General features: G+C 39.9%; 3 protein-coding genes across 3 annotated transcripts in view; all 3 read left to right on the forward strand.

Annotated features, from left to right (window-relative positions):
- LOC145481019 (peroxiredoxin-4-like) overlaps positions 1–13,996 on the forward strand; it is a 254,197-nt gene that overhangs the window by 217,767 nt on the left and 22,434 nt on the right. The window lies entirely within an intron of this gene.
- Positions 52–1,336, forward strand: LOC145482995 (transmembrane protein 121B-like). Its single transcript, XM_081461619.1, has one exon. The coding sequence runs from the start codon at positions 129–131 to the stop codon at positions 1,188–1,190; it is 1,062 nt and encodes a 353-aa protein (XP_081317745.1). The 5' UTR covers positions 52–128; the 3' UTR covers positions 1,191–1,336.
- Positions 3,560–7,445, forward strand: LOC145482996 (uncharacterized). The gene has a single exon (XM_081461620.1). The coding sequence runs from the start codon at positions 4,503–4,505 to the stop codon at positions 5,553–5,555; it is 1,053 nt and encodes a 350-aa protein (XP_081317746.1). The 5' UTR covers positions 3,560–4,502; the 3' UTR covers positions 5,556–7,445.

The following is a 13,996-nucleotide window of genomic DNA, read 5'->3' on the forward strand; positions in this document are numbered from 1 at the left end:
ACAATTCATCATTTTTCAGCTGATTTTCTCCATGCACGCCTCAACTGGTTAATTGGTCTTTATACAACAGAGCAGTACGTTTCATAGACCGGCTTGCTGATGCTCAAATAGGCGTGTTTTATTGAATTATGGCAAGGAAAACAGGGATTTTTCGCAGGCTTGCTGCTCGAGTATTTGCTATCGGCTTGCTCATTTTGCAGGGAGCAATCCTAGACTATTATTTAATAGTCGAAGAAAGCTCTTCGTGGTTCGCATGGATCGTAACAGAGGTCATCGTTCCCTTCACCTGGGTGTTTACGATGTGGATATCGCAACGAAACCGGCGAAAATTTGGGAAGCCGAGCGAGTCCATGGATGAGATCAAGTTTGCCTATCTCGCTTGGATTGTCTATGCTGCTCATTTAGTCCCTCAAGTAGCCACTTTATTCAAGCGCAAGGCGTCTCTATTGGAAGAGAAGCGGCATATTTTTGGACCAAACATGTTAAAAATGAATTTGTGTCTGACACCGATGTTGTTTTTATTTCTTATATACGCGCATCACGACGCCAAACCACACTCACGGCGAAAATACTACTTGGAGAAAATGACGGCCGCTGTTACGCTGGATTTATTTGACAGCGTGGAAATGCTGGAGAACCTTTTTGACAAGGATAAGATTACAATTGAGTTGGAAAATGCAATCCTTGCTTTCTCCTGCATGAATATTTTCCTTCCAACCTTTGCCTTATTTGAGCTGAAGTATAACAAGTTTCACGAAAGTGGCGAGATTTCTCCCATCTCGTTCAAGTTTATTTACATTTGCAGTTTCATGTTTTTCGTCAACGTTCCTTTCTTGGTTTTAAGGCTAATATTATGGCATGGATACCATCTAGATGTTTCAGTTCTACTGGCGAAAAATGCTCTGGCGATCGTGATGGGAATGATCGAGATCATGGAGTTCTTTGGCGAGCAGAGGCCGAGGAGATGCGAGTTCTGTTCAAAGACTTTTGCCAAAGTGTTTTTCAAATCGCACCTCAAAACGTGCTCGCCTGAGGGAAATTTTGAAATGATTGCCGAAGGTGAAACGGGAAATGGAATTTTAGAACAGAATACCCTTCAAGAGCCGCGTAAACTGAATGATACCATGCACAATGATAGTTTTCCCGTGGCTGATCAAATTTCACCAACCACATTAAAAACGTACGTTTGATTTATAGTTATTAATATGAGCTTGAAAATTACTGAAAAAACCACTCGACTCCCAGACGTAGTAGACGGATTAGGGTTAAACTAGAAAAGAAGAAACTTCAAATGGATCAATTAATTTTATTTTCAATATGTGAGAGACTGGCATATTTACTGAGAGAAGGAAAATTATTCATAGCTTGTGGCTTTCAATTAACACCGGAATAAGGCAAGGCACGCTTACATGATGTACGGTATGTCAGTTTTTTTCTGTTTATTTATTTCCTTGAAATTTTAAAAGTACAATTTTAGAAATCAATCAAAAATAAGGCGGGGAATTTTGACAAAAGGAGAAATGCGTGTGAAAGCGAATAACGATTAGATGATGTTTGTTTTGGTTAAGTTTAATTACTTATCATGAAAAATATTCTGACAGCGTCAAAAAAAAAAAAGCGCAGCAGGTGATTGAAAGTATAATGAAATTAGGAGGTACTTTGCAATTGCTTTGATACGTCCTGCAGTCCCTATAAGACTTGGCATGTCAACACAGCGGCGTTCATTGTTTAGGGCGACTATGCAGCTGTGCTCTTTATAAAATAAGACGATATTGTCTCCACACGAGGGCGTGTATGATGGGCGAGTATGTAGGCATGTAAACATACCCTCCAGATGAAGAATAGAGTGTTAAACTAAACTTTGGAACGTCCGGTTTCAAGAATTTCACATGGCGCTTTCGCCGAATAGTATAATTCAATAAGTGGAACAGAAAAGACGGAACTTAGAACTGGCATTTCTGAATGGAATGTTTCGATATGATTTTATTCTCCCATCACACCCCCAAGCTATTTCAGCGGTCGTGTGGTGAAGTTGTTACCTAGGCGCAGTAAGTTATCTGGGACTCCTGCGCAGAGGGAAATTATTCCCGCCGTAATTTTGGGTTTGCCTGCTGTTACGAACCTTAACCCTATTTCGTTTGTGCCCATCCGTAATACATGACCATGCTAGAATGGCTTTCATGCGCGTCATCATTTGAAAACGGTTTCTAATTTGCTGATGAGAGGAAATTATACGGTCCCTTTGAAGACAACATATCTAATTCCACAATCTCAGACCAAAATGGCTTATAAAAGAGTACCCTACACCGCTTCCCTCAGGATGATCAGACTTATCATGAGATGATGACAAATAAAAGGAATTCATGATCAATACATAATTTGACATAAAAGTAGACTTAATTCAGTGCTAGCAGATGGGAAAATAGACCTTTTCCGCGTTTATTTGTTTTCGCGGGCCAAAATGTTCGTGATTTTCCCGACAGCAAAGGAAAAATCACGAATGAAGTGCATGTAGAAGGCCCGCGAGGAAACCTTATCGTGAACTGAGCTGCTTAATCTACGATATTGTCATAAATGATGTGTCGGCGTTTGTCCTTGTGCTAGTGCTTTTAATCTACGGAGACTAAAGATGATGGCTCCCTTCCTCAAAATCATTCAAAAGGAAATTGCCGACTTTGATTTTGCAGTTATATAATTAATTATGTTTGCCAAACTGATTTCGTTTTTAATACTGATCCAGACGGACCTGAGGTGTCAATTTCTGTGCGTTCTGTGAAGAGATAATGATTAATTGAAGGCAAACTTTACATGACCAAACTAATAATTAGTTCCACCTTGAGGCACAATTTTTGTAAGTTTGGGTTGGGAATGCCCTGATAGCACAGCTATGAGCAGCATCTTAGTCCAGCTTTGTACCCTTTCTGTGCGTTGAAAAACTTTTACCCCAAGCGTTGAGGAGAAAAAAGATAAAGGCAAATTAACAAAAACAAAATAAATAATAACAGTAATAAAAAAGCGTCGAGGAGAAGCTTCAGTCGTGTTATCTATGAACCGGCCGCCAAGCTCAAAGGTTGGAGCTGCAGCCATCTTGGATTAGTTCGCGAGAGAAATCTGGGGAGAGGACAGCAATGGACAAAACCACTCTAGGAGTGGGGGTGGGGTGGGGATTGGGGTTTGCTTGGCTCACTAACTTGCGTGAAGACGTCTACTAGTGGTATTTCTTTTCGCGCAGAAAAAGTGAACGGAATTGGTAGACATCTACACGGAGGCTAATAAAAAGGAAACGTGCTTTGAAATTAATTAAGTTAAGGAATGATCGGATCTATCATGGCGTCAGCGCTTGAAAAAGGATCTTGAAAACACAAATGATGACAACTTGAAGTAAGCAAATGATGACTTTGGTTCACACGGGTTACCCCATTCATCAGTTAAATAACAGATGCAATAACACAAAGGCCAGGGATGAGAGCACAGGCTGCCCAAGCTAGCAAATGAGTGCCCTTTACATGCAAGTTCATACAGTAGTGCTCAGGTTACGCAACAGTCGAAATATAACGATTCGTATGAAAAAAAGAAGGTTATATTCTTGAGCCTAAATAATAAAGCGAAGGAATATGAATAAAGATACACTTTAGGTGTGTGGTTGTGTGTTTCCTTGGTTCCCGTGAGGCCCTGGGGTGCTCTCAGAAAAATTGGGTGAGTATGTACGCCTGTACGGCTCGCTTCCCAAAACCTCCACCCTTATTTAATTCCAAAATCTGCGATTTTCCCTACCTTATGTAAGACCTGGTCAAAACTTCGCTACTCTATTTAAGACCCGACCCTTAATTCAATACCCTGTTTCAGACCTGGCTTAATTAGTTCTCTAGTTCCAACCGATGTCAAAGGCATCGTGAAGGTTTTTCGTTGATGGCCTTTTCGTTAATGTTGACTGAAGTGGCTTCTTTCAAAAAATACACCCAATTCAAGACTGATAAAACCGTACCCTATTTGAGATCCAAAATAGCCAAATCGATACTCCATTTATGACCTAAACGGCCAAACAACATACCCTTTGGGGCCCTCACATATCTATATAGCTCATATATAAGAGTATCCCTCGACCCCCGCCACCACCCCGGGCCGGGCCGTGACCTATTGCATTTTTAATTTGTTTTTTTGGATCTCCAGAAACCTCTCGGGAACCATAGGGATCCATAGGAAACACACTCCTGAAGCAAGACAGTTTAATCTTTATTCGTGCTCCTTTGTATTGCTTAGGCTTGAGAATAGAACCGTTTTTCCCATACAAATGCTTAGACTGTGAGTACTGTGGTGTAACCTAAGTACAGTACTGCTCTACGTACAGGAACGTTGGGGCCACCTGTGACAAAAGATACAATAACACAAAGGGATGACAGGTCTGACAAGTGAACAACTGATTCATTTGATGCCTGGCTGGGCAGTGGTTAGCTATTATTTATGAGCAAACGACGTGTTCAAATAAGCGTGAGATTGCGATCATGGCCCGCAAAACAGGGATTTATCGCAGAGTAGTTGCTCGAATATTTGCAGTTGGCTTGCTTATTTTACAAGGAGTAATTCTGGACTATTATTTAATCTTCGAAGAAAGCTCTTCAGCGTCGTTTGCATGGATCGGAACAGACGCTGTTGTTCTCGCTGCCTGGGTGTTTACAATGTGGATGTCGCACCGAAAATCACAGAGTTCCACAGCGAAAGCAACAAAAGATGAATTGAAGTTTGCCTTTCTTGCTTGGATTGTCTATGCTGTTCATTTAGTCCCTCAAGTAGCCACTTTATTCAAGCGTAAGGCGCCTTTATTAGAAGAGAAACTTATCTTTGGACAAAACATGTTGAAAATGAACTTGTGTCTGACACCGATGTTGTTTTTATTTCTCATATACGCGCATCACGACGCCAAATCGCACTCACGGCGAAAATATTACTTGGAGAAAATGACGGCCGCTGTAACTCTGGATTTATTTGACAGCGTGGAAATGCTCGAGTATCTTTTCGACAGGGATAAGATTACAATTGGGCTGGAAAATGCAATCCTTGCTTTTTCCTGCATGAATATTTTCCTTCCAACCTTTGCCTTATTTGAGCTGAAGTATAACAAGTTTCACGAAAGTGGCGAGATTTCTCCCATCTCGTTCAAGTTTATTTACATTTGTAGCTTCATGTTTTTCGTCAACGTTCCTTTCTTGGTTTTAAGGCTAATATTATGGCATGGATACCACCTCGATATATCCGTTTTGTTGGCGAAAAACGCTCTAGGCATCATTATGGGGATTATCGAGATCATGGAGTTCTTTGGCGACCAGAGGCCGAGGAGATGTGAAAATTGTTCGAGGACTTTTGCTAAAGGGTTTTTTAAGTCACACCGACAAATTTGCTCACTTAACGAGGATTTAGAGATGACTGCGCGCGATGAAGCAAAGAATGGAAAAGAGAAAGTGGTTAAACTTAAAGATCTGGAGCCAAACGAAAGCAGCTCGAATATTTTTTCAAATGCTAGTGACATTTCGCCAACCTCCAGAGAGACATATGTCTGATAGTTTTGCATTCAAGGGAGATGAAAGATAGTATTAAGTGGGAGATCAGTTCAGACGATAATTCCTAAATAGGGGATCAAATCTGATTTGAAAAAATAATCTTGTTGACGTGTGCGTGGGCCATATATTTACTCAAGGTTGAATTAGCAAAATGAAATCTATTAGACGGGCAAATATATAACAGCGTCTATTTTCTGAATCTCCGCTGTTCGCAGGAAATTAAAGGTAGGCTGATTGCCTTTTCTCTTAATTCACAGCCCCACCAGCACAAGTGGGAGGCCAGTAAGTAAGCCACCAATTCATTCTTGTCAAATATTAGAAACCTAGCTACAGCCAGCCGTCTTCTGTAATCTTTTTTCTTCTTTTGTTAAGTTCATGTAGTTGTTAAAAAGGATTGCGTCAAGCTGTTTACACGTGTTGTTCCCTGTCATGGTAATTTTTTTAAAAAAATTTTCCTGAAGGGCAGAATTACTTTTAATACGAAGTAAACCTCAAAATGTTGGTTTCTAAGATAAAGCAACATGAAAGAAGAAATAAGAAACCGAAAATTAGCCTTTGCAGCTAGCTAGATTTCGCGTGCGTGTGCTTTCAATGAACTGTTTTCGATTGATTAAAATTCGCTTAGCAGCGAGGCCCTGCATAGAGAACACAAACAATGGAAATTGAATTAGCGTGTTTAATCTTTTCAGTTCTTTGTGTAGGTCCGGTTATCAAAGTAAACTATTCAGCCCATTGCCCAATTTCGTTGTATTGGAATTCTAACTTGGCCCCGAGACTTAGGGCCGCGGAACAAACACCTCGAAGTTTGTCAAAAATAATCCGCTGTGTGTAGTGTTTTCAACTCCCTTCTCGGTGTTTTGAAATGTCAAACACGGTCTTTCGTGTTTCATATATTACAAGACAACCTCCCATGCAGTTGATACTCATTTCAGTAGGCCGGAGATACTACTATGTATGTCAGCTGTCGCCCTGTCGACCTCCCGAAAACTGAGACGGAAGAACTAACCTTGACGCCAAATACCCTGCGCCCTTGGTCGGCCAATTCCTATCTACGCACTAAACCCTGCCAAGACAAAACCTATGGTCCTATCAACTAGCCGTATGTCTCGAGGTCATTCTCTTGAACAATATCATGTTGACCAAACTAAATTACTGTCATTACTTGATGTTATCCAAGAACATCCTCATTGGGAGGAACACGTAAAACAACTTTCGAAATCCTGTTACACTATACTTAGAAACCTACGGAAAGTATACTGTTTGCGAACGGACAAATGAACTTAAAACAACTGGCATTTTTTCTTGATGCGCCTTTAAAGCGAAAGGAAATAGTAGTTAATAGTTTAAAACAGCACGAGAGGAGCGTGGGAAGAGAGACAGGACCGATTCAGACCAGCACGCAGCAAAGGCAACCGTGAAAAAGACGTCAAAGTCCACTGGAGAGCTTCCAAGAGGAAAACACGGAGAAGGGAGCCTGGGAAGCCAGAAATGACCGTCTGGATGGCGTTATTACTGACAGTGATCCATCTAGAAAAAGGCTGTAATGAGTTCTGGGACTCACACAGCCAGTAAAATACGAGTTCCAGGCCTAAGAGTGCGATTCCCAGATCTATGAGCGTGTGTCCCGTATCCCTGGGGACAAATAGCATGTAGACACAAGTTGGTCATTTGGTGTTCTTGACTGAAGACCAACAAGTCGAGAGAGCGCAGTATTGAAGACCTCTAGATCCACGATCCATGTAAAAAAAATCCGTGTTGGTTTGATCAGTGTAAATTAATAACTAGCCAAGTTATTCCAGATCAAGGAACAATCCTGGCCAAAAGTCTTGGGACACTCCTCACAGCTCACCCCAGAGAGAAATGCATACACCTCCACCGTCCTCCTACAATGTGGTCAATATAGCAAGTGTCCTCAAGTCAAAATTGTGTAGGGGATGGGAAAGGGAAAGGGGGGGGGGGGGGTAATAACTTAATAAAAACTCGTAAAAGATTTTTTTGGCCAGAGTAGACAAAGCTGATTGTCTCGAGAATGCTGTGTAAGATGACACCACTGTTCTATGAGAAAAACTAAGCTTACATTATAACAAATTGTATAATAATACAGTAAAACCCGCATGTAAGAACCTATTGGTTTAAGAACCTGCTGGCAGAAATTTGCCATTTTAAAACCCAAAAATATATGAACCTGTTTAGCCAAGCAAGATCAAGTAGTTTTTCACATGTGAGTTACAGTTAATTTATGATATTAAACACTTTCACTAAGGAGTGTGACTTAGAGATTTCAAATTTCTGTTACAAGAAAATACATAATACAGTTGTGAATAAATACTATATATTCAAGGACCAAACTTAAGTTTATATAGTTTTCTGGTAATCAACGACTATATCTCCTTCATAGAAATTAAGAAGAACCTAATTATGAACCTACGTAGCCTAAATTGCCAAAACCTACCCCAAAATACAAGAACCTATTTTGCCAGACTTCAAAAAGGTAGGTTCTTACATGTGGGTTTTACTGTATCCGTGTAAAAAAACTGTGAAAACATCCAATCTATTCCGTAAAAAGACAAACAAAAAGATTGAAGAATATACAGACAATAGTAACGTTAAGTCATGTAAGAAGAACCAATCTTAACTATTGCTATCTTCTGTGAAGTATTATACCACCATTACTTTGTATTGTAGGCTATGTAATATAGATACTTCACATTAAATATCGTTGTAAACGCTTTAGTATTGTTTAGGTGTAAGTGTCGTGTCCGTTGAATTGAAACTGTTTCTTTAATTCGGTGTACGGTGGCCGTAAAGTAACAGAAGCATCTGATAACAGGGACGTTTCAATGCCTTATTTCTTACGGCTCAAACACCATACCCTTTGGCGCCTTTCGGTTATATAAGGGAGAAACGGCCCCACACAAGCCAGACCGGCGAAAAACGTCCATCCACTCAAGCGCCGAACCCGCGATAGACACATTTGAATCAGTTTGCTTTGGCAGTTTAGGACTGTTGTCCTGTTTTTACTTTCGCGCCTAAATCTACATACCTGTGTCACCCACGTAACTCCAGGTTAGTCGATATTTTTGCGGTATTTGCAAGTTTAATTTACCGAGAGAAACATTCTAAATACATATATGACTGGATTTATGAAAACCGTGTCAATGCTTTGCACCAAATCACCCATATGCACTTGGGTTCCACGACTCAAAACGCCTTAAAATCGCTCCAAGCGTTTCAAAAAAATAGAGAAGATCAAAAAAGGATGATGTTAAAGAGAGTAGGGGATAAAAAACTGACATTCCTTTTAATTTTTATATCGTCTACTTTAGAGTGTTAAAGTAGAAGATACAAAACTTAAAAGGAATTTCAGTCTTTTTCTTCCACAAATCTCGAGACTGAATTTGCTTTCCCTCGAATAGTGCTTTATATCTTACAAAAAAAAGTAATTGTTTATCAATTTGGACAGATTCCTTGTATTCTAAATCTCAACACTTATTTTCAATATCAACAACTGCTTACTAGCGGTTCCCCAGAATAAAATTCGCAAGTATGATTCTTAAGTCAGTCGCTGCTCCTTATTGAATTGGGTTCAGCACCAGAGGGGAGAGGGACTTTGGAACGGGCCTGAACTACAACTTAAAATCTCCGGAATGAGATCGGAAACAAGATCTAAAATACTTAACCACTTCGGCGTGACTTCATATTTAATCATAATAATTACAATTTAATTCCTCAAATGTGATTAATATTGGTGCATTTAACTGATTTATTTTGCACTTTGCACTAATTAATCTGCAAAGTTGTAATCGGACAGTTAGCTGTAATCGGACACCTGTAATCGGACAGTTGCATGAGCCAATTCATTTTAAGTCCTCCCAGCTAAATCCACCAATGTAATATTTTACTACTTTTTTTTTAATTAGAAGTTTTGTTTCTTTGGGAAACTGTAATGGTTATGATTAATTGGTAACATTTCTGTGCGTAATCATACGAGTGATTAAACAGCTTCGCGGTCGTCCGATTTTGTTAATCGCTCGTATGATTACAGACCGAGTTGGACTCCACTTAATCCTATTATCACTATTAATGGTATGCTCAGACTGTCAAACGCAACTGTAATCACTGTTAAATGTCGATAATTTTAAGCCGAACGTACCATCACAAATGATATGTGTAATTTGTTCCACGGAATGAGCAAGCAACATGCGGACAGTTTGCGAGTATTAAGCAATCATACCTATAGCTACCACACGTAATAAACTATTGAGTGGCAGCTGAGACTGTTGAATACATCGTCACCGCTCTAATCCGGCTAGGAGGAACAGTGTTCGAGGGTTCAAATCCCACCGAGATAAAATCATCACTTTTTTTGTACAGAGAGGTCTCTAATCTATTCCCTTTGAGGGCTAACACTTGGAAAGATTTTTTCTTGGTTATTTCACACAATCCAAAAAGCACTTTCATATAACGTTCGGGGTTGAATTTCGGACTCTTCCATTGGCGAAAGGAACAGCAGCCTTCGGAACTTTCAGGAAATGGGACAATTAACCATACAAGTGTATATCCTAATTTTTTATTTTGCTCCCAGAATCCCGAGAATTTTCAGTTGAGTGGTGGTTCGCGTTTCGGAAATCAACATTTCGCGGATTTTTCTGAAATTTACCTGGGAAATTTCCATTCCACTAGTCCCCGTTCTGAAAACTGCGGAAATTTTGGTCGAATGGAACGTTGCCATAGTAACTATACAAAGTTAATTAACTTTGTGATTTCCAAATGGTGTCAATTTCAATCAACAGCCTCGTTAGTTAATTACAGTTCAATCTATCAAACGTCACTAGAACAACAAAAAAGAAATGCGGTGTTGCAACGACGACAGACTCAACTCGTCATCGTTATTGGGATGACGTCATGGGATCCAAAATAGCAAATTCAAACCTTGAAATGACTTAGTTTTGGACCACGATAGCCTTTGTTGATTATATCTATTCCGTCAAAACCTAGTACGATGAGCGGTAAAAGTAATCAAAGCGATAAACAGGACCTAATTGACCAATTAGATTCGTCCATTGACGCTGACGAAACATCATAAAATTGAATCGATGAATGTTTGACATTCATTTAACCTTGGAAAGAAAAGTTCTTTTTCTCCTTTTCTTTATCGTTGTGTAACGGTTGACCCAAGTGAAATGACGAATATCCAGAAACCAGGGGAAATTGCTGAAAAAGCCGCCTCTGATTCATTGAGCAGTGAACAAAATGGTTATGTAGAAAGTGCCCATCTTACAGGTTTGTGTCGCTTTTCGGTTAAAAGTTTGACAGTCTCATGAGCGCAAGTGAAAGGCTTGATCAATTGAAAGTTCTGGCCGTTTAAAAGAATCAGTTCACATTTTGGTAGTTTTTTTTTTCCTAGCATTTTGTCGTTTGTAAATGTTACCGGCATTAGCAAATTGCCAGTTAAAATTTTTACCGGATTTAGTTGCCAGTTAACATTCTAACAATATTTTGGTTAAAATTTTGTCAATTATGATTTCATATCTTGCTCTTTCTCAGTCATTGTAGTAAACATTAACCGATTTTTCAGTTTTCGGTTAGCACTGATTAAAATCCGTCAAGAAGGTTGCAAGTACAGGCCATGTTTAAATTTTGGTCACTTGCAATTTGCCAGAAAGGATGTTAATCAGTTACAACAAGAACGATCTGCCACTGACAAAAATATCGACTCACTAGTGACATATTTTACGGCAATCAGCTCAATCACCCCATCAACTGATCCTTTTCAAAAATGATGCTGTGATTAGATGAAAGTTTGGTCTCGGTCAACTTGTGTTGTTGTCACGAGTAACTGGCTCCGTTTCCAGTGGCAACTTGTCGGCCTTTGACGTCACTGGCAGCAAATCGCGCGAAATTGCAGGTGACGATATTGTTACCATTGGAAACAAGAAATGTTGCTCTTGCAGCACCGTAATTTCAAGTCCAAAACTTCTCCGTCGCGCCTTACTCAACTGATAATCGTATTATGAAATTTTTCAACCGCGAGATATTTCAATGAATCAGTGCAAGATATCACCTGGTATCACACTACTTATCATATGGTTAGCTCAGCGAGCGGCTAAGATGAGCCCATACCATACATCGCTGCGATAGCTATTCCAGCGGGAATAGTTTGGGAATATACCGCGCTTGGGAATATACGCCGTTTCCCGCAGAAAATGGTCTCCTTTATACCGCATAATAAGCCCTTTATTGCATGACTAAGACATTTATTGGCCATGGCCGAAATCCAGCGATCCTGACCTCAGACTTTAGCCCATAAATATGAGATATATACTCGGTCCACGCACAGCGCAAATTAGCTAGATATCCTCTCGATGAACGAAAAAGAAGAGGCATTCTGTATTGTCTCTATACCTAGATGTACTATTAGTAGGGGCGAAGTTAATTATTGTGGTTAGCCGTGCAATAGACAGGTGTCCCATTCAAGGAGAGGTACTGATGGGAGAAGAAAACTCCTTGTCACTTCACAACTGACGTTTGATGTTTTGTTTTCTTTCTAAAGTAACATTTTTTAACGTTCCAGTAGCAGATGACCAAGTAGAGGGCACTCCTGCGAGACAGCGGAAGCGGCAACCAAGAACTTGTTTCAGCTCGTTACAAAGATATGAGCTTGAAAGAGCTTTTAACAAGTCTAATTACCTCACAACAGAGTCTTGCCTTCGACTGCAGGAACTTGGAATTCCTAAAAGGACAATCATAGTATGTGAAACTGCATCCAGGTTACGGGCTCTAGTCAGCCACACCTTTGTTTTTGTTTGCATGCGAGAGCTTGGTCGTTATATTTTATTTTCTCTTGATTCGGAGCATATCGAACTGACGAAGGAAGTCACTGTGAAACTACTAAAGATAATTAAACATACTTTCAGGAACACGACTTAGAGTAAAACAATAACATTTCGTTTCACCGTGCAATATCGATAAATTTCGATGGCACCGAAAATGGCAGAGGCTGACTAGGTTCGTTTAAGATGTTTTTGAGATTGACATCACTGACATCAAGAACAATGAAGATCAATGTAGGCCCGGAAACGTTCTTATGATTAGTTCGCTGGACTCCAAATTGGGGGTTTTGGACGCTGATTACTCTTGTCTATGCTAAATTACACTCGAAATCGAATGATTATCCCAGGGTGCGCCCTATAATGGCCTTTGCAGGTAGGCTGCGCCCGAAAGAGGTACCTTTTTCAGGCTTCAGGTAGATAAAAGGGTAGGGATTTCGCAATTCAAATAAAAGGGAGTAGGGAAATCTGCCATTTAAGTCCAACGTGAAAATGAAGCAGTATATCAAACAAGAGAGCGGGATATCCAAACACCGAGAACAGAGTTCAAAATACGACGCGCAGCGGAGCAGTTTTGGCGAACTTCGAGGTTTTTGGATAGCCGATGAAACACTGTCTCGAGTGTTTGATATATCTTTTCAATCGAAACAAAAACTAAGGAGAAAACGGAGAACAGTAAAATCGTCAAAATCTATGCTGATTAAGACCGAGTTTCGTCCTTCACGGTTGTGATTTTCTTTGTTTTAAAGTGATGAATTATTAATGAGTTTAAGGACTGAATACAGTCGAACCCACCTCTCCTCAACGACCAGTTTCCCAAAGTACTAAAAATTTCCAAGTCAGATCACTACATTTGGAACCTCTTGTAAGCGACCACCTCTCGTAAGCGACCGCGACCACTTTTAGAGCTAAACTTTTGACTTTTTTTTTTGTTTTTAACCTCCCGTAAGCGACCACTTGACAGATAATAGAGCGTAAATTGGATAATAAGGTGTTGTAACATTATCGCATTATCGCTGGGTGGTACAAGAAACGGAAATTTCTCAATGGGAAGTACCGGAGTTTTTCTCGAAATGACTTTTCACATGAATAAAACATTTAAAACATGGGGTAAGCCTCTGCAGTTACCATACGCTAATGAGGCAGAATTTTGACCCGATATGGTCTAAGGTCTCGTAAGCGACCACTTCTCGTAAGCGCTTACGGGAGGTTCGATTGTATGAAATACTTGTTTTCATAGTTAACATCTTTTCTGGTAATGTTTGTTGAACATTCTCCTGTAGTATTGTTTGTTAACTTCATTCCAAGTTAAGAGTTTAGAAAAGAGATGCAGTGTCCATAAGAAGGTCTGTGAAAGGGTTACCTTTTTGCAATAAAAGGTATACGAAAGGAAGAATTGCAGGAAAGGAGGCTGAGCATGCTCATAGGTTTTGAAAGTAACACTTGTGTGTATTTCACTTTATTATTTTGCCAGGTGTGGTTCAAGAACAGACGGGTGAAGTTCAAGAAGCAATTGCCACCTGCTGCTAACTTCCGACCATTAATTTCAGCCAATCAGAGCACCATTTTACCTCCATCGTACTATTCTCTCAACGAAGTGCAAAGGGAAAA

Source organism: Orbicella franksi, chromosome 3 (assembly GCF_964199315.1).
Source record: "Orbicella franksi chromosome 3, jaOrbFran1.1, whole genome shotgun sequence".
Lineage (NCBI taxonomy): Eukaryota > Metazoa > Cnidaria > Anthozoa > Scleractinia > Merulinidae > Orbicella > Orbicella franksi.